The sequence below is a fragment of the Jaculus jaculus genome, chromosome X (genome assembly GCF_020740685.1).
Source record: "Jaculus jaculus isolate mJacJac1 chromosome X, mJacJac1.mat.Y.cur, whole genome shotgun sequence".
Taxonomy (NCBI): domain Eukaryota; kingdom Metazoa; phylum Chordata; class Mammalia; order Rodentia; family Dipodidae; genus Jaculus; species Jaculus jaculus.
Genome location: NC_059125.1, coordinates 5,962,627 through 5,987,059, shown reverse-complemented (window position 1 = coordinate 5,987,059; position 24,433 = coordinate 5,962,627). Strand labels below are relative to the sequence as shown.

At 39.2% G+C, this 24,433-nt stretch overlaps 1 protein-coding gene across 4 annotated transcripts in view; it reads left to right on the top strand.

The window, feature by feature from the left end:
- Positions 1-24,433, top strand: part of Reps2 (RALBP1 associated Eps domain containing 2) — a 293,602-nt gene that overhangs the window by 158,325 nt on the left and 110,844 nt on the right. For all 4 annotated transcript variants that reach the window (XM_045140337.1, XM_045140334.1, XM_045140335.1 and 1 more), the window contains exons 8-9: positions 2,321-2,463; positions 22,368-22,462. In XM_045140337.1, coding sequence (XP_044996272.1) covers positions 2,321-2,463; positions 22,368-22,462 — 238 coding nt within the window. The remainder of the gene's footprint in view (positions 1-2,320; positions 2,464-22,367; positions 22,463-24,433) is intronic.

The window sequence follows — 24,433 nt, the reverse complement described above, 5'->3', positions numbered from 1 at the left end:
CTGCTGAGCTATATGTCTTTCCCTGAAAGTTTTGGGTTTTTTTTGAATGATTTTTTAAAGAGTGATGAGCAAATGAAGCCCAGATTTTTGTTGCTATGAAGATTAAATAAGATGTCATATGAAAATCACAATATGAAAAAAAGTATGAAAAGCACATATGCATCCTGTTAACTACCAGTTTAAAAGTAATTTTCTATTAACTCCCTTCTCAATTCTTTTTTTTCAGTGTAGCCAATTGTGCACATGAGAAACGTTTTGCTTATATATTTTATACACACACATACGTACACACACACACACACACACACACACACACACACATACACACATATACATTTTTTTACTTGGTGTGAGGCAAGTAAACAGAAGACCTTGAAAGGCTATCCTTTGTAATATTTTATAAGGCACAGGGAACAGAAAGCCCAAGCCCATTTTGGAATGAAGTTAAATTTGACCATTCTAGCTGCCTGTGAGCTTTGTAAGTTTGGCAGGTGTTTCGCAGCTGGGTCCTAATTCAGCCTCGCAGCTGCAGCGCCCGCCGTGCCTCGCTACTGAAGCCTGCCATGGTTCTAGCTCCCAATGTGCTGGGATGGTCCAGATGTCTGTGTTTGCATTGATGAAACTGTTCAGCACTGTAAACTACTGGCTGGGTGGGGGCTAATTCTTTCCCAATAGATCATGCTGTTATAAATATATTAAAACATTGGAATATTTATGTGAAGCTTTTTATGAGGATTTGTGAAAATTATGATAGGATTTACAATTGCACACCATATATTGTGCATCTTGTGTACTGTCCCAGTGATACATGTATTGTGCATGCCAGTGTATTGAGGATTCTGAGCTGGATTTAGATTCTTTAGCCACATACTCTGGCATAATTTTTGCACATATTTTATGCTATGTTTTAAGGCTAGGGAAAAAAAAAGAAGTGGCCATTTTGAATGAATACAATCCGTTTTGGCAGGAAGCCTTAACATTATCACCAGAGGCTTCCCATTTTCGTTGAGACACATCCATGAAGGCTAAGTGGTATCCTCTCCCTGCAGCTTCTGAAGCAGTTCCCAGACTCCTCACTGCCAGGAGCAGCTATTCCAGGGCTGGTACATTCTAAATTAAAGCTGTAGGCAGACGGGAGTAGGAGGATGTGAATGGGCCAGAGCACAGTGGCAGAGCTTACCTTAGAGGTATTTTTCCTTTCCAGTAGCAGCACCTTTCCATGACAGTGTTGTCTAAGTCTTATTGCTATTCTTGTCCTTCGACAAGTTTACTATCTCTTCAGTGTACAAAGACAAGTAGAGTTTAAGGAGTCTTAGTTCCTTTGGCAAATAGGTTTCTTTTGTACTATGTGAATAGGTCTGTCTTTTAGTGGGCAGCAGTGACTGAAGTGAAGATAAGCCTTTTGAAGACTCCCTTTCTTCCTGTTTGTCAGCCTTATCTTGTTACTTTTATCTTAAAACACAATTCAGTCCATATGCATCAAGTCTGTTTGCATTTTTCCTAAGAAGGACTCCCCACTCTCTGGTTTGGGGTCAGGGTCTCAAGTAGCACCTTCTGGTCTCAAGAATGGCCTTGTGCTCCTATTTCTCCTCTCCTATCTCTGTCTCTCAAATTCTGGGGTTATAGATATGTGTCATCATGCCTGGTTTTCTAAGAAGGAATCTGCAAGCAAACAGTAGTTTGCTATAAAAATTTACACTACTTGCTAGGTGTGGTGGCTCACACCGTTAATCTAGCACTCAGGAGGCAGAGATAGGAGGATCACTGTGAGTTTGAGGCCAGCCTGTGATGCCAGAGCGAGTTCTCGGTCAGTCTGGGCTAGAATGAGACCCTACCTTGAAAAAAATATTTTACATTACCTAAAAACTTCAAGGGTTTCTGTTGAAACTGAAAAAAAAATGCAGCATCTATTTCTGTGCTCTGAATGAAATGAGTCTCAGCCTTCCTTGGCTTGTTTTGAGCCTTAAATCCAGTGCTATCCACACCATGCAGCCTGCAGGAATTGAATGCCTGTCCACTAACTAGGACCTCCTGGCATCAATTTAATGATGTGTTAGCATTTCTTATGCCATGTCTCAGTGTTGTAAAGTAGACCTATCAGAGAACCCAAAGAATTTAAGTTGTCATTTACCAAATGCTCTTGATGCCAGTTCTGTGGGTCAGCTTTTCTCTTCTTCTGAACTAGCCTCCTGAGATAGCAAGGAGGTTTGCCTAAAAGAGATTGGGGTTCTGCAGAGCACTGCAAAGAGTCTGAGAGTTGAGTTTGGATGTTTCAGGCTGAAGCCACATGGCAGGTACTTAAGATATATGTCATATCTAGGGAACTCAGTGATGCTGACTGCGATGGAGCCCTGACCTTGCCTGAGTTTTGTGCTGCATTTCATCTCATTGTGGCTCGGAAGAACGGCTACCCACTGCCTGAGGGCCTGCCTCCAACTCTGCAGCCAGAGTACTTGCAAGCAGGTAAGGCCTCGTCATCCATTGTAAACTTTAAGTGTTGTCCATGGAGGGCAAATAAGAAATTTATTTCTTTTTGGTTAATATTTTATTTATTTATTTATTTATTGTTTGGGGAGGGGGAGAAGGAAGAGAGAGAGAAAGAACAGGCACACCAGAGCCTCTAGCCACTGCAAATGAAATCCAGACACATGTACCACCTTGTACATCTGGTTTTAGTGGGTACTGGGGAATCAAACCTGGGTCCTAAGGCTTTGAAAGCAAGCACCTTAATCACTAAGTCGTCTCTCCGGTCCCTTTATTGATTTTTGTAGTACATTTTAGCAGGATTTACTTCAAATTTATGTAGGTATGATTCTGGTAAAGTACAGAAACATTGCCCTAACATAACTCCCTTCCCTTCAATCCTTCCCCCATTTTGTGCCATTATTGGCATATATGATATATATTAATAATATATTACAAACCCAGCAACTATTTGCTTCAATGTAATCTTACATTCTAAGAATCTTTCTGTTGTTTTAAACTTTTTGTAAAAATTTTTTTGGTTTATTTTTATTTATTTGAGAGCAACAGATAGAGAAAGAAAGAGGCAGAGAAAGAAAGAGAGAGACAGAGAGAGAATGGGCACATCAGGGCCTTCAGCCACTGCAAATGAACTCCAGATGCATGTGCCCCCTTGTACATCTGGCTAACATGGGTCCTGGGGAATCGAGCCTTGACCCAGGGTCCTTAGGCTTCACAGGCAAGCGCTTAAACACTAAGCCATCTCTCTGGCCTGTTTTAAACTTTTTTAGTGATAGCTTCCATAATTATAGACAATAAACTATGATAATTCCCTCCCCACCCTTATTTTACCCCTCCTAAGTCCACCGTCCATCATATCCCCTCCCACTCTCAATTAGTCTCTCTTTTATTTTGAAATCATTGTCTTTTCCTCTTGTTATGCAGACCTTGTGTAGGTAGTGCCAGGCCCTGCGAGGTCGTGGGTATCCAGGCCATTTTGTGTCTGGAAGATTGCATTGTAAGCAGCCCTACCCTTCCTTTGACGATTACATTTTTTTTCTGCCACCTCTTCCTCAATGGACCCTGAGCCTTGGAAGGTGTAATAGAGATGTCTTAGTGCTGAACACTCTACTGTCACTTCTTAGCACTATGATGACTTTTGAGTCATCCCAGTGGTCACTGCTATCTGAAAAGAGAAGCTTCTCTAACCAAAAGTGAGAGTAGGGCTGGAGAGGTAGCTTAGTGGTTAAGGCGCTTGCCTGCAAAGCCTAAAAACCCATGTTCAGCTCTCCAGATCCTATGTTAGCCAGATGCACAAAGGTGAGGCAAGTGCAAGGCCACACATGCCCACTAGGTGGCACAAGCATTTGGACTTCGATTGCAGTGGCTGAGGCTCTGGTATGCCGAGTTTTTCTCTCTCTGTCTCTCTTTTGCTCTCTAAAAATAAAAACAAAATAGAAAAAAAGTGAGACTAACATTAATGTATCAGTATAAATGGTGTCCAGACACTGGGGAGCCTTTGTTGTCTGCAGTTATTTTTCTTTAGCTTATATCAGATTTTCATATACTATAATATGAGTAAGAGTAATAAGACTGAATTAGGTAAGTGTGAATTCTCTGCTTATCCAATTCTGGTGGCCTATGAATAGATTAGAACCAAATTTCTTTTCATGAAAATCATGGAATAGCTAAATACTGGATCCCATTGTAGATATAAAATAAGAGGAATATCATGTAGAGCTAATTGCCAACTTTTCATCTTGAGACATATTCCAAGATCTCCAAGTGATCTTAGTGAAAATGGAATATGACTTTTATACCACTTGGGAAATTAAAAAAAAATCCACACAGAGTTATCATTTAAAATGTATTCTCAATTAATTTAAAAAATGTTTTATTTATTTATTTGACAGAGTGAGAGGAAAAGAGAAAGGAGCAAATAGAGAAAATGTGTGCGCCAGGGCCTGTAGTCACTGCAAATGTACTCTAGATGCCTGTGCCACGTTGTGAATCTGACTTTATGTGGGTACTGAAGAATTGAACCCGGGTCCTTTGGCTTTGCAGGCAAGCACCTTAACTGCTGAGCCATCTCTCCAGCCCCTTCTCAATTAATTTTTACGTGTATATATACATGTAACTATAGGTTAAAAAGTGTACAGAATATTTAGCACTCCATATGGTTGGAATATAACTATCTTTCTTAATACAACAGTAACTCCCAAGTGACTGTTTTGAGCCCTGTGGATAGGCAGGAGTCATGGTGAGTTCAACATTTGTGTCAGTTCCTTTGGAAGTTTGAAAAAATCAGGAGTGTTTATTCCCTACCCCCTTTTTTTAGGTGAGTCTTACTTTAGCCCAGGCTGACCTGTAATTCACAATGTAGTGTCAGGGTTGTCTCAAACTCACAATGATCCTCCTATCTCTGCCTCCTGAATGCTGGGATGACAGACGTGCACCACCATGCCAGGCTTCTTCCCCCCACCTTTTAAAAAATATGTATATATTTTTAATTTTTATTTCAGAGAGAGGGAGGGAGAGAAATAAAGATAATGGGCATACCAGGATTTCTAGTCTCTGCAAATGAACTCCAAACTCATGTGCCACACTTTGCATCTGGCCTACATGTGTACTGGGGAATCGAACCTTGTTCCTTGGGCTTCACAGGCAAGCACCCTTAACTGCTAAACTCTCTCTCTAGCCCTCTTTTCCCCCTTTAAAGACAGTGGGTACTGGTCTGCTTTCTATTTGCCAGAGAGGTTATATTTTCTGTTGGAAGGGTCCAGAAACAACTGGTTTTTTCACCTTCTCCATTTTTTTTTTTTTATTCAAGGCAGGGTCTCACCATAGCCCAGGCTGACTTGGAATTCACTATGTTCTTTTAGGGTAGCCTTGAACTCATGATGATCCTCTTACTTGTGTCTCAAGAGTGCTGAGAATAAAGGTGTGTACTATCATGCCCAGTTTACCCTCTCTACTTTTTAGAGAAGTGCTCTTGAAAATATGAGGCTACAGAAAGCCAAACGCCACATGTTCTCTCTCATATGTGGATCCTAGCTATAGATAATTGGGCTTGTGCATGAGAATGAAAACACTTAGTAGCAGAGGCCAGTAAGTTAAAAAGGAGGCATAAAGGGAAGAGAAAGGAAGGGAGGAGGGTACTTAATAGGTTGATATTGTATATATGTAAGTACAATGATTGAGATGGGGAGGTAATATGATGGAGAATGGAATTTCAAAGGGGAAAGTGTGTGTGGGGGAGGGAGGGAATTACCATGGGATATTTTTTTTATAATCATGGAAAATGCTAATAAATTTTTTTTAAATGTAAAAAAAAAAAGAAAAAAATGTAAATCTTGGGCTGGAGAAATTGCTCTGTGGTTAAGATGCTTGCCTGCAGAGCCTAATGACTAGAGTTTGATTCTCTTGTGCCCACGTAAAGCCAGATGCTCATAGTGGTGCATGCATCTGGAGCATATCTCTCTTCTATTTCTCTCTACTTGGAAATAAATGATTTTTAAAAGAAAAAAAAAGAAAATATGAGGATATAGTCCTGGGTGATTAGTGGCAGAAGGAAAGGGGTCTAAAGAAACTATCACTCATTATTAGATTGTAACTTTTGTGAGAAGTTCTAGAAAAGATCTTACATATATATATTTTTAATTTCCTTTATTTGAGTGGTAGTTTACTGAAAGGCTAAAGAGTATGGGTTCCAGATGACTGTGGAATAATTCCAAGCTCTGACATCTGGTCTCATTAGCAATCTTCAATGGCTCTGCAAAGATCTTATATTTTATAGTCCACTCCTCATGTTAACACCAGGTTCAGATTCAGTCTTGGGGTCTTTGACTCTTAAGTAGACTATTAAGAGTATAAATTGATGGGAATATGGCCAATTTGTAATATGTTCATATATCAAAGTTCTGAATAAAATTTAAAAAAAAAGAACACAAAGTCTGTTTTTCTCCTCTTCTTCTTTTCATTTTTCTTTATTTTTTTGTATGAGGTAGTGAGGCAGTAGGGGCTCAACCAAAAGGAAGAGACTAAGTGCATTGCTTTTGTCAGTGATGAGCCAACCTATCAGGGGTGATCAGAGTGATCCATTCTGGGATCTTCCTCAAATGTACAGAATGACCACTAATTTCAGGCCAGGGACATTCTAGATATAAGGGTTTTCTCTACAGCAGGCTACAGCTAGCCAGCTGCCATCCCTTCAAGGTTAGAGGAGACCTTCCTGGCTTGCTAGAAATTAGCTAGCAATTGAGCAGCATGGTAAACTGTTCTGTACTCTTTCCTGCTTTCACCATCTTTCTCCCTCTCCCTTTCTTCTAAGACTGCAGCAAATAATCCTGGCATTCACGGGGCTGTCTTTACCACTATAAGGCTCCTATTGCCCAGGAAGTACAGGGATAGTCTTGTCTTGGGACTATAACCACATAGGGCATTGTCTTTCCATTGGGTTTTAACAGCTGGTCAAAGGGCCAACCTCTGCTTCAGTGTTATTGAATTCTATATAATGTGTTCACATTTTCCTTGGTTAGTCCCTGGCTGGGTCCTAGGCAACCTTATCTCCAATGTTGATACTTTGGTTTTCATTATAGCCTCTTGAAGAATATGGTTTTATTGTTTTCATGCCATCTGGCTATGGAGCCTATCCATATATCATGATTCCTGGTTTTAGAAGTTACTTTATAGGTGTCCAAATGTTTCATGGACTGTTACAGAAGACAGTGTCATCAGTTTTAAATATCTGAAAGCTTTAAGTTAAAAGTTATTAGTGGGCTAGGGCGATGGCTCAGCAATCAAAGGTACTTGCTTGCAAAGCCTGATGGCCTGAGTTCAATTCTCCAGCACCCACTTAAAGCTGGATGCAAAGTGGTACATGTATCTGTGATCTCAGCTGGCCTATGACTGTGGGAGATGGAGCCAGAAGAATTCATAGCTTTTGGGCCAGCTAGTCTGTTGTTTGTTTCCAGTGTGACAGTTCATTTTCAGTGACAAGAGACCCTGTCTCAAAAAAAGATGGAACACAGACACCTTGAAGTTGTCCTTTGGCCTCCAACTGTACACAGTGGCACCTGTGTCCATACATATAATAAACATATTTTAAAAGTTATTAACAGAAGAGAAATAGTCTCTTGACTACTTTACTGCTGCAACTGGCTCCTGTTAGCCTGCTTATTGAGTAGAGGAGAGGCTATGAAACTGAGTGCCAGTTGCAGCTTCCATCACTTGGAAGGAAGCTTCTTTATGTTTGTTTTTTTTGCAGGTAGAGTCTCACTGTAGCCCAGGCTGACCTGGAATTCAGCATGTAGTCTCAGGGTGGTTTTGAACTCATGTCCATCTTCCTCTCGAGTGCTAGAATTAAAGGCATGTGCCACTATGCCTGGTTCATTATGGCTTCTACCCACTCCCCTCCAAGGTAGGGTCTCGCTCTAGCTCAGGCTGACCTGGAATTCACTATGTAGTCTCAGGCTGGCCTCAAACTCACAGTGATCCTCCTACCTCTGCCTCCCCAGTGCAGGGATTAAAGATGTGCACCACCATGACTGGTTATGGATTTTAATGGAGTTTGTCAACATATGTTTATATTGCAAAAACGGAACATCCATCACACACAGTGTAGTTATAAACATCATAAACTCCAATTACATCTCATTTCTGGTGATTGTGGGCTTAATACTGAATAATAATAATGGTATATTTCTAATAGAAAATATTAGAGATCATAAAAAACTCATCCCTGATATAGTGTATTTTAGGCAAGACTTAAGGGTTTATTGTGGGGTTTTTGGAAATAGGGTCTCATTATATAGCCCAAGCTGACGTGAAACTCTCTATGTAGCCTCAGGCTGGCCCCAAACTCACAGTGATCTTTCTACCTTGACCTCCTGAGTGCTGGGATTAAAGGCGTGTGCCACCACGCTCAGCTCTAGCTTTTTCTTGAGCTTCACACAATAATAAACATAGGTGAAGAATCATGTAAAAACATAATAGAAGGCCAAGCATGGTGGCACACGCCTTTAATCCCAGCACTCGGGCAGCAGAGGTAGGAGGATCACTGTGAGTTCAAGGCCAACCTGAGACTCCATAGTGAATTCCAGGTCAGCCTGGGCTGGAGTGAGACCCTACCTCGAAAAACCAAAAAAAGAAAAAGAAAAAGCTAGAACCATCTTTTTGCAGTCACATTCACATTGATGGCAGAAATCACCCAACCAAGAGCAGCTTCTGGGAAAAAGAGATTTATTTTGGTTTACAGGCTCAGTAGGAAGCTACATGATGGCAGGGGAAAACGATGGCATGAGTGGAGGGTGGACATCATCCCCTGGCCAAAGTAAGGTGGAAAATAGCAATAGGAGAGTGCCAAACACTGGCATGGGGAAACTGGCTCTAACACCCATATGCCCAACCCCAACAATACACTCCCTCCAGGAGGCATTAATTCCCAAATCTCCATCAGCTAGGAACCTAGCATTCCAAACACCTAAGTTTATGGGGGACACCTGAATCAAACCACCACATATCTCCTCCTTTCTTGTGCTTTTACTGAGTCAGCAAAATGTGAATTATCCTATTCAGTTTTTGGTACATTTTTATGGAATCCTGTTTTTTTTTAAAAATAAAAACATTATTTATTTATTAGAGAGAGAGAGAGAATGGTTGTGCTAGGGCCTCCAGCCACTGCAAACCAACTCCAGATGCATGCACTGCATTGTGCATCTGGCTTACATGGGTCCTGGGGAATCAAACCTGGCTCCTCTGGCTTTGAAGATAAGTTCCTTAACCACTAAGCCATCTCTCTAGGCCATGTCTAGATTTTTTAAAAGCATTTTAAACGTTTTTTTTTTTTGCATGTGTATGTGTGAGTGGTGTGTATGTGCATGAAGGTCAGAGGTTGATGTCAAGTGTCTTCCTTGATCACCCTTTACCTTATTTACTGAGGTAGGGTCGCTCACTTGAACCCCAGGCTCACTGATTCAGCTAGTCTAGCTCATTAGCTTGTCCTGGGGAACCCTTGTCTCTGCCTTCCAAGTGCTGGAATTATAGGCAGACACTATCACACTTACCCAACATTTACATGGGCGCTGGGAATCCCAACTGTGGTCCTCATGCTTGTGTGACAAGTCCTTTAGCCACTGGGTGATTGCTGTGGCCCCTGGCTCTCACTTGTTCCAAAGTTTTTCTAACTGGTTTATGCTCAGCATTCTAAAAAATTTGTCCAGTTTTACAAGCTTATCAAAGTGCCTAAATCTGGTTGATAACTTCATGCATTCAAAAATGAACAAGCTTGCTTTTTAAATATATGAATGCACACACACACACACACACACACACACACACACACACACACACACATATGTATGTCAGGTATGTTGGTACACATCATTTTTAAATTTATTTTTATTTATTTATTTGAGAGCGATAGACAGAGAAAGAGGCAGAGAGAAATATATATATATATATATATATATATATATATAGAGAGAGAGAGAGAGAGAGAGAGAGAGAGAGAGAGTGAGAGAGAGAGAGGGAGAGAGAGAGAATGGGTGTGCTAGGGCTTCCAGCCACTGCAAAGGAACTCCAGACGCATGCACCCCCTAGTGCATTTGGCTTACATGGGTCCTGGGGAATTGAGCCTTGAAGCAGGGTCCTTAGGCTTCACAGGCAAGTGCTTAACCATTAAACCATCTCTCCAGCCCAAGCTTGTTTTTTAAGAAATAAAGAAATAAGAATTGTACTTGGTGCCAGTAGTTTTGCACATGCCTCTCTGTGTGTGTGTATGTGTTTTATAATAATGTGTGGTGTCCTGATGCATGTAGCCCATATATGTGTGTGGAGGACAGAGAAGACTATCAGGTATCCTTGTATTTCTAGCTACATATTTCCTTGAAATGCACCTCTCTCTCAGCCCAGAGCTACTGTTTGTCAGTGAACCCCAGCAATCCTCTGGTCTCTGCCCTCTGTGGACTGGGATTATTACAAATGTGTGTGTCCATGCTTAGCTTTGATATTAAAAAACAAAACAAAACAAAACACCACACTTCTGTTGGGGCTGGAAAAATGGCTTAGCAGTTAAGGCGCTTGTCTGAAAAGACAAAGGACCCAGTTTTGACTCCCTAGTACCCACATAAGCCAGATGTACAAGGTGGCACATGTGTCTGGAGTTTGTAGTGGCTGAAGGCTCTGACACATCCATTCTCTCTCTCTCATCTATCTGCCTTATCTATCTGTCTGTCTGTCTGTCTATCTATCTGCCTGCCTCTTTCTCTCTCTCAAATAATAAAAATAAAATATTAAAAAAACTTATTGATAACTTCTATAAATATAAACAATATGCCAAGATCATAATCCCCTCACACTACCCTCCTATTTCCCCCTCCCAGTTCACCTCCATTAAATCCCTTCTTTCTAACTAATCTTTCTTCTATTTTGATGTCATCATCTTTTTCCTCCTATTTCACAGGTCTTGTGTAGGTAGTATCAGCCACTGTAAGGTCATGAATACCATGGCTGCTTTGTTTCTGGAAGGCAGTATTGTAAGCACTCCTTCCTTCCTTTGGTGTTTACATTCTTTCCACCATCTGTTCCTCAATGGACTCTCAGCCTTAGAGGGTATGGTAGACATGTCTCAGTGCTAAATGCTTCACGGTCACTGCTCAACACTATGATGAGTTTTGAGTCATTCTAGTGGTCATTGCCATCTGCAAAGAGAAGCTTCTCTAACCAAGAGTGAGAGTAACATTCAACATATAGGCATAAATGTAAGTATTTAGAGGGCAGTTTGGGGCTGGTTAGATAGATAGCAGTTAAGGCACTTGCCTACAAAGCCAAAGGACCCATGTTTGACTATCCAGGACCCACATAAGCCGGGTGCACAAAGTGGTACATGTGTTTGGAGTTCGTTTGTAGCAGCTGAAGGCCCTGCCACGCCCATTCTCTCTGTGTTTCCATCTGCCTCTTTTGCTTTCTCTCTCTCTCCCTCAAGTAAATAAAAAAAAGAGCCAGGTATGGTGGTGCAAGCCTTTAATCCCAGCACTCAGGAGGCAGAGGTAGGAGGATCACCATGAGTTCGAGGCCACCCTGACAGTACATAGTGAATCCCGGGTCAGCCGGAGATAGAGTGAATGAGACCCTGTATTATTTTGTGACAAAGAGGTGAAGCAGAATCTGCTCCTGAGAAATAGCCTGGCTGTGAGTAATTAGCTTATCAAGTAGCTTTCCTCATATTAATTCATTAAGTATTCAAGTTAATAGCCACTATTGTTATTATTAGGTTAGAAGAGACCTGTAATGTGATTCTTATTTCTTAGTGAGCAAAAATTTATTCTTTTATTTTTGTTTGTCCTACTAACCAAGGAGAATTATTTTATGATGTTATTTTGGGCTTTATTGCTATTTTCATTAATATACAAAGAAAAGGGTACATTATGATGGTGTTCAAACACATTTTGTTCTTTGTTTCCTTTACTTGCTTTTTCTCCAACCCTTCTTTCCCCTTGCACCCTGACTCCTTTGTAGCCTCTTTTCTGCTTTTGCAAACATGTTTCCTTCTGTCCACACCCCCCTTTTTTGAATCTTTACTTCATGTTTCCCTCTCATAGTATCCTATCTTATTGCATATCCTATGTCTGCGCTGGATCCTCTTATTCACATATATACAGATGTAAATGTTAGGGTCTGCATATGAGAGAGAGTGGCAAGTTTTATCTTTCTGGGCCTGGGGCTGCTTCATTTGGCATGATCTTTTCTAATTTTATCCATTCCTCTGCAAATTTCATAACTAGTTTTCTTTGCAGCTGAGTAAAACTCCAGTGTATATATGTACCACATTTTTATTGTCTACCATCATCAGTTCATGGTTATCTCAGTTGATTATATCTCATAGTTACTATGACTACAGCAGCAATGAAAATGGATGTGTAAATATTTCTCTCATAGGGTATAGAATCCTTTGGATATGTGCCCATGAGTGGTATAGCTATATGCTCATATGGTAGTCCAGTTTTTAGAATTTAGACATATATACATATTTATTTATTTGAGAAATAGAGAAGAGACAGATAGAGAATGGCTTTGCCAGGGCCTCTAGCCACTGCAAATGAACTCCAGATGCATGTGCCCACCTTGTGTGTCTGGTTTATGTGGGTACTAGGGAATCAAACCTGTGTCCTTAAGCTTTGTAGACAAGCACCTTAAACTCTAAGCCCTCACTCCAGTCCCCTAGTTGTTAGATTTTTGAGAAACTTCCATACTGATTTCCATAGTGACTACACCAGTTTATACTCTCACAAGCAGTGAATGATTCCTCTCTTACCATAACCTCGCCACGATTTGTTGTCTTTAGTTTTCTTTTTAAAAAACCTTTTTTGTTGTTGTTTTATTGAGGTATGGTCTCACTCTATCCCAGGCTGACCCGGAATTCACTCTGTATTCTCAGGGTGGCCTCAAACTTGCAGAGATCCACCTACTTCTGCCTCTTGAGTGCTGGGATTAAAGGCGTCTGCCACCATGCCTGGATTAAAAGACTTTTAATTGACAAATTTCATACATGAACGTAATATCCTTTGATCATAATTCACTCCCATTACCTTCTCTTTTCTCCTCCTCTGCATCTTTTGCTGATTGAACTCTTTTCCAACTAGTCCCTCTTCTATTTTGATGACATTTTCTTCCCTCATCCATCATCCATGTTGAAAATTTGATGAGTTCAAGATTGTGCAGGTCTTGGGCTGGAGAAATGGCTTAGTGGTTAATGCTCTAGCCTGTGAAGCCTTAAGGACACAGGTTTGATTTACCAGTATCCATATAAGCCAGATGCACAAGATGGCACATGAGTATGGAGTTCATTTGCAGTGGCTAGAGGCCCTGGTTGGTACCCATTCTCTTTCTCTCTCGCTCTCTTCCCAAATAAATAAAAATATTTAAAGGAAAGATTGTGCAGATCTTAATGACAGCCACTGTGAGATCATAAAGTAACAAACACTTCATGTCTGGAAGATAGTGTCCTAAAGTACTTCTTCCCATCCTCAGGCCCTTAAATTCTTTTTACCCTGTCTTCCACAATGTTCCCTGAGCTTTGGAGGGTGCAATAAAGGTTTCTAATTTAGTGCTGAGCACTCATCAGTCCCTTATTGTTAGCATATTGATGCGTTTTGAGTCTCCCAGTAGTCACTGCCACCTACCAAAAGAGTCTTCTTTGGGGCTAGAGACGTAGCTCAGTGGTTGGAGATACTTGCCTTACATAGTCTGACATCCCAGGTTTGATTCCCCGGTACCTACATAAAGTCAGATACACAAAATGGCATACAGCATCTGGAGTTTGCAGTGGTAGGAGCCACACCTATACATATTCTCTCTGTGTCTCCTCTTTCTTTCTTTCTTTCTCTCTCCCTCAAATAATAAATAAAATATTTTTAAAAGTACCTTCTTCAGCCAGGTGTAGTGGTGCATGCCTTTAATCCCAGCACTTGGGAGGCAGAGGTAGGAGGATTGCTGTGAGTTCGAGGCCACTCTGAGACTACAGAGTGAATACCAGCCTTGGGTAGAGTGAGACCCTACCTCAAAAAATAAACAAAAAACACAAACAAACAACAAAAGGTACCTTCTTTGACCAAAGGTAAGGGCAGCACCAATCTATGGGAATAAACATTATATAAACATTTAGAGAACAATTTGATGTGCACAACATACATTTAGTCATACAACAGTAGTGGCTTTTCTGCTAGGATCTATGTTGTCATTAGTTTTCCTTCAAAAATGTTTATTTATTTGCAAATGGAGAGGTAGGAGAGTGACAGAGAGATGGGTGTGCCAGGGCCTCCAGCTGCTGCAAATGGACTACAGATGTATGCAACACTTTGTGCATCTGGCTGCATGTGGACACTGGGAAATTGAACTTGGGTCATTAGGCCCTACAGGCAAGCACTTTAACTGCTGAGCCATATCTCCAGCCTTGTTTTCTTGATGTCATTTCTGACTAGGGTGAAATGAAATCTCAGAGTGGTTTCAATTTGCATTTCCCTGATGGCTAAGAATGTTGAATGGCACTTTAAATAATATTTGTTGGCCATTTGTGTTCTTTTGAGAACTATCTGTTCATTTTATTAGTCCATTTATTAATTGGCAGTTTTAATTTTTTGGTGTTTGATTTTTGTATTTCTTTTTTTTTTTAAATTTTTATTAACATTTTCCATGATTATAAAATATATCCCATGGTAATTCCCTCCCTCCCCACCCCCACACTTTCCCGTTTGAAATTCCATTCTCAATCATATTACCTCCCCATTACAATCATTGTAATTACATATATACAATATCAACCTATTAAGTATCCTCCTCTCTTCCTTTCTCCACCCTTTATGTCTCCTTTTCAACTTACTGGCCTCTGCTACTAAGTATTTTCATTCTCACACAGAAGCCCAGTCATCTGTAGCTAGGATCCCCATATGAGGGAGAACATGTGGCGCTTGGCTTTCTGGGCCTGGGTTACCTGACTTAGTATAATACTTTCCAGGTCCATCCATTTTTCTGCAAATTTCATAACTTCATTTTTCTTTACCGCTGAGTAGAACTCCATTGTATAAATGTACCACATCTTCATTATCCACTCATCTGTTGAGGGACATCTAGGCTGGTTCCATTTCCCAGCTATTATAAATTGAGCAGCAATAAACATGGTTGAGCATGTACTTCTAAGGAAATGAGATGAGTCCTTTGGATATATGCCTAGGAGTGCTATAGCTGGGTCATATGGTAGATCAATCTCTAGCTGCTTTAGGAACCTCCACACTGTTTTATATATATAGTTTTATATATATAGTTTTGGAAGTCTTAGCCATAGCAATAAGGCAAGAGACACACATAAAAGGGATACAAATTGGAAAGGAAGAAATCAAGTTATCATTATTTGCAGATGACATGATTCTATACATAAAGGACCCTAAAGACTCTACTAGCAAGCTGTTAGAGCTGATTTTTGTATTTCTTTATTGTAGGTATCAATCCTCTGTCTTGAGAAGAGCTGGCAATGATTATCTTCTATAGGTTGTCTATTAACTCTGATGATAGTTACTTTTTCTGTGCAGAAACCTTTTAATTTCATGTAGTCCCATGTGTTGATTCATACTATTTTCTGTGATACTTGAGTCCTGTTCAGAAATTTCTTACCTATGCCCATGACTTCCAGTGTATTCTCTTTGTTTTCTTCTTAGTAGTTTCAGCATTTGTATTTAAATTAAATTCTTTGTGATCGATTTTAAATTGATTTTTGTGCAGGGTAAGAGATGTGGATCTAATTTCATTGTTCTGTATGTGGATATTCAGGTCTGTCAGCAGCATCTCTTGAAAAAGATGTCTTTTTTCCCCCAGTGTATATTTTTGAGACCTTTACTAAAAATTAGGTGGCCAGAACTGTGTAGATTTCTAGGTATTCTATTCTTCTTCTCCTTCTCCTTCTCTTCTCTTCTTCCCCTCCCTCCCCCTCCCTCCCCCTCCCTCTTCCTCCCTCTTCCTCCCTCCTCCTCTCTCCTGTCCTGTCCTGTCCTGTCCTGTCCTGTCCTGTCCTGTCCTGTCCTGTCCTGTCCTGTCCTATCCTATCCTATCCTATCCTATCCTATCCTATCCTATCCTATTGCCTTCATATCTATTTTTGTGCTGGCATCATGCTGTATTTATCACTGTGTCTTTGAAATATAATTTTAGGTTGGGAATTATGGTACCTCCAGCAGTGTTTTTCACTTAGGTTTGCTTTAGCAATACATGGTTTTGTGTTTCCATATGAATTGCTGGATTTTTTTTTTCCTTCTAGTTCTGAAATGAACATCATTGGAAGATTGGGAATTATGTTGAATTTGCAGATTACTTTTGGTAATATAGCCATTTTCATAATATTGATTCTGCCATTCCACGAGCATCTGACATCTGTATCTGCTTTTATTTACATTTTTACATTTTTCAGTGTCTTAATGTTTTATTGTAGCCGTCTTTCAAGTCCTGGGTAAGGATTATTTATAGATAATTTATTTTTTAATTTTTTTCGAGGTAGGGTCTAGCTCCAGCAAGGCTTATCAGGAATTTACTAGGTAGTCTCAGGCTGGCCTCAAACTCAAAGCAGTCCTCATACCTCTACCTCCTGAGTGCTGAGATTAAAGACCCTGGCCCAGTACTTTACTTTTTTCAAAGTTATTATGAATAGGTTATTTTTCCTAATTTATTTTCCAGGAAGTTCATTGTTGGAATATAGAACTCTACTGATTTTATTTATTTATTTGTTGTGTGTGTGTGTGTGTGTGTGTGTACACACATTTCTGTGAGTATGGACACACATGTGCCATAACACACATATATAAGTCAGAGGACATCTTTTGGGTTGTTCTTTGCCTTTGATTTCATTTGATGTAGATTCTCTCATTGTTCATTCCTTTGTTAGTCAGCTTCTATAAATTTCCCTGTTTCTACCTCCCTACCTTCCTTCTCATTGTAAGCACACTGAGAATACAGAAATTCACCACAGCTTCCAGTTTTTCTGTGGGATGTAGGGATCTGAAATCAGGCACACAGATTTGTATGGCAAGCATTATGCATCTCCCCAGCCCCCAAACTACTTGATTTCTGTGTGTGGATTTTGTATCTGTCAGCTTTGATGAAAGTGTTTTTTAAATCTAACATTGCTCTTGTAGAGTCATTTATGTATAGAACCCTGTCATCTGCAAAAGGTTCTTTCATTTCTACTTTCCCTATTTTAATACCTTTTATACCTTTTTTTTGTCTTACTGCTTTAGCTAAGACTTTGAGATCTATATTGAATAAAAATGGAAATAGAGACATCCTTGTCTCATTCTAGATCTTAGAGAAACTATTTTCCATTCACTATAATGTTGGCTGTAAGTTTGTCATATATAGCCTTCATTATTTTGAGGTATGTTCTGTCTATTCCTGATTACTCCAAAACGTTCATTGTGAGGCATGCTGAACTTTGTTGCATGCCTTTTCTGCGTCTATCAAGAGGATCATATGATTTCTGTCCTAAAATTTGTTTATTTGGTGAATTATGCTTACTGATTTGCATTTCTCGATTCAACCTTGCATCCTTGGGGTGAAAACAACTTGGTCATGATGTATAAAGCTTTTAATGTGTTCTTGAATTTGGTTTGCATTTTTCATTATTTATCATTTTAGACACACACACACACACACACACACACACACACACACACACACACACACACACACAATTGGCTTGCCAGGACATCAGCCACTGCAATCAAACTTCAGATGCTTGCGCCACCTAGTGGGCATGTGTGAGTTTGTACTTGCCTCACCTTTGTGCATCTGGTGTATGTAGGATCTGGAGAGAGGAACATGAGTCCTTAGGCTTCACAGGCAAGCACCTTAACCGCTAAGCCATCTTTCCAGCCCTTGGTTTGCATTTTGTTGCGAAATTTGTATCTCTGTTCATGAGGCGAAGTTGTCTGTATTTTTTTTTTTTTTGAGGTAGTTTCTTGTTTTACTCCAGGCTGACCTGGAATTAACTATGTAGTTTCAGGCTGTCCTCAAACTCACAGTGATTCTCCTACCTTTGTCTCTTGAGTCCTGGGATTAAAGGTATGCACACCCACACCTGGCTGTTTTGTTTTGTTTTGTTTTTAAATAAGAGACGGGTCTTGCTATGTTGTCCAGGCTGAATTGCAGTGGCTATTCACAGGTGCATTCCCACTACTGATCAGCATGGGAGTTTTTTGTTTTTTTTTTTGGTTTTTCAAGGTAGGGTCTCACTCTGGTCCAGGCTGACCTGGAATTAACTCTGTAGTCTCAGGGTGGCCTCGAACTCATGGCGATCCTCCTACCTCTGCCTCCCGAGTGCTGGGATTAAAGGCGTGCGCCACCACGCCCGGCTAAGCATGGGAGTTTTGACCTGCTCTGTTTCTGACCTGGGCTAGTTTACTTCTACATAGGCAACATGGTGGTTCCATGCTCCCTGGAGAGAGGTCACCATATTGATGCCAAACTTAGTATGGACACCCGATTGACATAGTGCACTACAGTCCAGAACTCCTGGACTCAAGCAATCCTCCCACCTCAGCTTCCTTGCCACCTTGCTTGGCTTTTTTGTTGTTTATCTGTATCTGGTTTTAGTATCAAGGTAATACTGGCTTCATAGAATGAGTTTAGTACTATTTCTCCCCTTTATATGTTATTGAATAGTTTGAGAAGTATTGGTATTAGGTGTTCCTTAAATGTTTTACAGAAAGTAAAAGTGAGTCCATATGTGGCCCCACACTTTTCATTGTTGGGATGCTTTATTACTGCTTACATCTCACTGCTCCTTATGCAGTTATTTAAATTACTTATATCTTCTGACTTTTATTTTTGTTGGGTCATATGCATTTAGAAATGTATCTCTTTCATCTAGGTTTTTCAGATTTTTGAAATACCCTGTCTTTCTTTCTTTTGGTTAGTTTGGCTAGGGTTTTGTCAATCTTGTTAACTTTTTCAAAGAACCAACTTGGTTGATTTTGTATATTGTTCATTTAGTCTGTTTCATTAATTTCTGCCCTAATTATTATTTCTTACTTTCTACTGGCTTCTTGCTTTTTTTGATATAACCTTAAATTGTATCATCAGCTTGTTTATTTGAGATCTCTCTAAGATTTTAGTGTGAGCACTCATGGCTGTAAACTTTCCTCTTAGGAAAAGTTTCCCAGAGGATCTGATTTCTAGAATTTTTAAAAAAAATGTTCTCCCTGATTTCCTTAATTCAAACATGTATTGTTCATTTTCCAGGTATTTGTGTGTTGCTGAAATTTCTCTTGCTGTTAATTTCTAGTTTTATTCTACTTGGTCTGATAGAATTCAAGGAATTAACTCAATTCTTTTGTATTTGGTACTGTTTGCTTTGTGACATATGATGATAAACACACTCTGGAGAAGCTTCTGTGTATCACCAAAAAGAATGTTTTGAATAGCAATTTCTCTATCTTTTAAATCTTGGTGGTCTATTTAGCTCTGAAGTATCTTTGCTGATTTTTAATTTGGATGACCTAAATATGAAATATGTGAATGGGGTATTAATGTCTCCCAGTAATTGTATCTTATATGACCTTTTATGCCTTTCAGTGTTTGTTTTATGAAATTGGGATCCCCAGTATTTTGTGCATAAATATTTACAATTGTTATAGCTTCTTGATTAATTGTTCCATTTATGTATATATCATGTCCCTTCTTTGTCTCTTTTGATTAACTTTGGTTTGATGTCTACTTTATCAGATATACGAATAGCCACACTTACTTATTTTGTTTCCATTTGCTTAGTAGGTTGTTTGTTTTCGTTTGACACTCAGTTTTTGGATGTCTTTGCTAGCTCTGGGAATCTAGTATCTGTCTGTCTGTCTGTCTCTCTCTCTGGTTTTTTAAAGCAGGGTCTCACTGTAGCTCAGGCTGGCCTTGAACGCATAGCAGTACTCTTATTTCAGCTTCTTGAGTTTAAAGGCTTGTGCTACCACACTGGCTGATGTGAGTTTCTTGAATATAACAGATACTTGGATCCTGTTTTTTTTTTTTTTTTTTTTTTAATCCAGTCAGTTAGTCTGTGTCTTTTTATTGGTGAGTTGAGATTATTTAAAGTTTGTTGAGAGATTTTTTTTTTTTCCTATGATCTTTTCCAGTGAAATTCTGTTTGGCTGGGTATTTCCTTTTTACCTCCCTTGTTAGTCTTGGAGGTGTGCTGACTAGCTGTGTCAAACATGATTGATTCATTTTCAAGTATTTGTTCTTCTGTTCCTTTCTTGGTGAGCATGGTTATACTCATCCACATGGATCAGACTATTTTTATCTTTCCTTTTAATATAATATTCCCATAAGATTTTTTATATAGTGCTGGTTTGGATATCATCAATTCTCTTAATTTGTGTTTGTTTTGGGATATTCTTATTTCTTCATAAATTTTGAAAGACAATTTTGCTGTGTTTAGCTTTCTTGGTTGGAAGTTGTTTACTTTCAGGATTTCAAATATATTGTTCTATGCTATTCTGACTTTAGAGTTGCTGATGAAACATCTGGAGTTATTATGATGTTTTTGCCTTTGTATATGAGTTGGGACTTTCTTCTACAGCTTTTAGTATTATTTCTTCACTTTTTTACAAAATTCTATTTTTTATTAATTAGTTTTGAACTTAGCGAATACAGTAAATTTGGTATAATTGATTTCTGACATCTTGACTATGAGATGTAGTGGAGAGGTTCTTCTCTAGTCAAGGGTGTTTGGGGTTCTGAATACCTCTTGTGTTTGCATATGTCGACTTCTCTCTCTAGGTGTGGCAGGTTATCTTCTATGATTTCATTTAACAATCCTTCAGCTCCTTTAGATGATATTTCAGCTCCCTATTCTACCCCATGGATTCTCAGGTCTGGTCTCTTGGGTATGCATTCAAGATATCATGGACGTATTGTTCATGTTCCTTGATTTTTTTCTTTATATCTGTATGAATTATCATCTCAACTTTGTTTTCCATTTCTGAAATTCAATCTTCCGCATGATCTTTTCGGTTGGTAATGACCTCCATTGTGAGTTTTGACAGATTGTTTCTTTCATTTCCAGAATTCTTGTTTGGTTCTTCTTCAATGTTCTAATTTATTTTCTTAATATGTCCTCCATGTTTTGACTTTTTTCTCTAATGTGATAACAGTTTCTTTCACTTTGGAGACTGTCTTGTCAAGATCTTAGTTCTGCTTGTTTCAGTCTTGTAGGATTCCCAATTCTTTCTCTATCACTCCCTTTATTTCTGTGGTTTTGCCTTCCATAGAGAGTCAGAAGTCTGCAAGTGGGTCATGGTGGATTGTTCCTTCAGAATCTTTGTGTTTCTTTGTTGTTTTTTTCCACATGTGTTCCAGATTTAATTTATCCCCTTTTCTTGTAGTATTTGGTTTTCTGTGGGACTTCTTACATGCCACTTCATTAATGGCTACATTCCTTGAAGCTATTTAGGCTCATTTGTAGTGTGGCTCCTTACTTATCTATCAGTACATCTGGATTAGCTTAACTGTAGAAGATCCTTCATATTACACTTGTGACCCTTTCTGAAGCTTAGCTGTAGAGGCTTGGTGTGTATGTGGTGCTAGGTTGCAAGGTGGGCTCTAAACTCCTGGAATCTCCCTGTCATTGGTGGAGGGACGACGTCTTGGGTACTGACTGACTTTTCAGGTGGACCAGCTTGGCAGGGTGTTACAGCCCACTTATAGCTGAGCACTGGCTGGCATTTTCCTTGTGGGCTGGGTGAGCAGGGATGCTGGGGCCTACTTCTTGCTGGACATTGGATGACTGATGCATGATCCAAGTGGGTATGGGTACCAGGGCTTCCTTCCCAGGGTGCTGACTGGTGTGTAGGGCTGGGTGGGTAAGGGTGCTGGGGCCTGCTTTCTAATGGTTACTGGCTGGCCAAGCACATTATTATGAGATCTTATTTGTTTCCAACAATAGCTAAAATGAAGTATTTTGGTGGTTAATGCTCATATTATTCAAACCATCTGTAGTCACTATATTTAAATATTATGCTAGTAGCATGGTTAGAACTCAGCATATTCTGGTAGTGATGACTAATGTTGTAACATGAGCAAAAATTCTTTAGCATGACTACTAGGACTTCAAGTCTCTACTCTTTATTAGCTATGTGACTTTGAGAAGTTGCTTAACTATCCTATTTCTCCATTTCCGCATGGGTAACATGAAGACAATGAAATACCAGGTGTATTTGTAAAGAACTTTAAATTCATTCCTAGACATGACTGGTTATATAAATAGTATATAGGAGCTAGCTTACTTTGTTGTCATAGTTCACAAGCACAGATAGACAATACCACTATGGCTTTAGTAAATAAATATTCTTATGCATTCTTTTTGTTCTTTTTACTAGCTTTCCCTAAACCCAAGTGGGAGTGTGCAATATTTGATTCTTATTCTGAGTCAATGCCAGCAAACCAACAACCTCGTGATTTGAATCGGATGGAGGTAAAAGATCTTCCTATGTTAATAAATAAGGATGTGCACAGAAGTAATTGTGTAGTTTATGCTCCTTATAAACTCTGGAAAATTAACTTTTATAATATATTCTCTTAATATTTCATAATTTAAGAATTGGTCTTTCAAATCTACATACTGAGAAAATGTTTAATTTTTCCTTATACTTAAAACTAGATTTCATAAACTAACCAGCATCTTTTGGCCTGCTACAAGTGAAATTTAGGTTTAGTCAAACTAAACCAGAAAACCCTAATCCCATTATTTAACTAGGCTTTGATTTCTTAGTAAGTAATTTCAGTTGTAATTTTAGTAGTTGACATTAGCATGGTATAACATACTAGAAAAGTTTTAAGAAGAGGTTTAAGAACTATACAAAGAACCCTAAATCACATTAAAGCTACCTCAGGGTTTTAAACTTTTAGACCAAATAAGAATGGATTTCAATGATCCTCCAAAGTAACTTAGCTAGTTTCCACAGCGTCAGGCCATTCATCAAGTCCGTGTGCTTAGAGATTCTTAGCTATGGATTAATAGGAATTTTTATGGTTAATATGATCACCACCATCATCATTATTATCAATCTTAAAATTACTATGATCAAAATTAGTTTTTAAACTTTACTTTTTGTATCTGTGGTGTATGTGTGTGTACCTGAATTTGAGCCCTAGACCTTACATCAAAAGCTGGGAGCTGTGGTTGGCTTTTGTAATCCCAGCATGCTGATGCTGCCTTTATGGAGGTGGGAGGAAGAGACAGGAGAAATTCCCGGAAGCTCATGGCCAGCACAGTAAAGAGCAGCAGAATGAGAAACCCCACTCAAATGAGGTGGAAAGGCAGAGGTCTGATCCTAAAGTTGACCTCTGACCTCCATATGTACACCATGCCATGGGTGTACCTGTATTTACATACTCACACATATGAACATGTGCACATACATACACACAAATACATATGAAGTAAAATAAAAATTTAAAATACTATAATTCAATTCAACCTAATTATTTGTATGTCTGTGTGCTAATAAATAAATAAATGAGTATTGAACACTTTTTCAAATATTTATTGGCCATTTGTATTTTTTTGTTTTTTGAGCCAGGGACTCACATACCACCATATAGAAGAGGAGGACTTTGAACTCCTGATCTTCTTACCAGCATCTCCTAAGTGCTGGTATTACAGCTGTGTACAAACCACCATGGCCAGCTTTGCATTTTTTAAAACTTTTTTTGTTTATTTATTTATTTGAGAGTGACAGACAGAGAAAGAAACACTGCAAACTAACCTTAGACATGTGCGCCCCCTGCCCCCTTGTGCATCTGGCTAACATGGGTCCTGGGGAATTGAACCTTGAACCGGGGTCCTTAGGCTTCGCAGGCAAGCACTTAACCACTAAGCTATCTCCCCAGCCCTGCATTTCTTCTTTCTTTCTTTCTTTCTTTCTTTCTTTCTTTCTTTCTTTCTTTCTTTCTTTCTTTCTTTCTTTTTTAGAACTGTCTATTCATCTCACTAGCCCCTTTTTTGATTGAATGGCTTCTTTTTCAGGTATTTAATTTAACTCCTGTCTGATACATTTTTCAGCATCATTTGTTGAATATGTTATGTTTTCTAGCATATATTTTTATTACAATGCATCTTTGTTATTTATTTGAGAGAGAGAGGCAGATGAGTGGGGGTGTGTGTGCAGGAATAATGGGCACATTGGGGTCTCTAGCCATTGCAAACAAATTCCAGATGCATGGTCTACCCTGTGTATCTGGCTTATAGGGGTACTAGAGAATTGAACCTAGGTTCTTTGGCTTTGTAGGCAAGTACATTAACTGCTAAGCCATCTCTCTAGCCCTACCATTTTTCTGTTTGATACCCTTATCAAATATTAGCTTCTGTATCTATGTTGGTTTATTTTCATGTTCTTTATGTTTTTTTTTTCCCATTGGGCTACATTTCAGCTTTTGTGCCAGA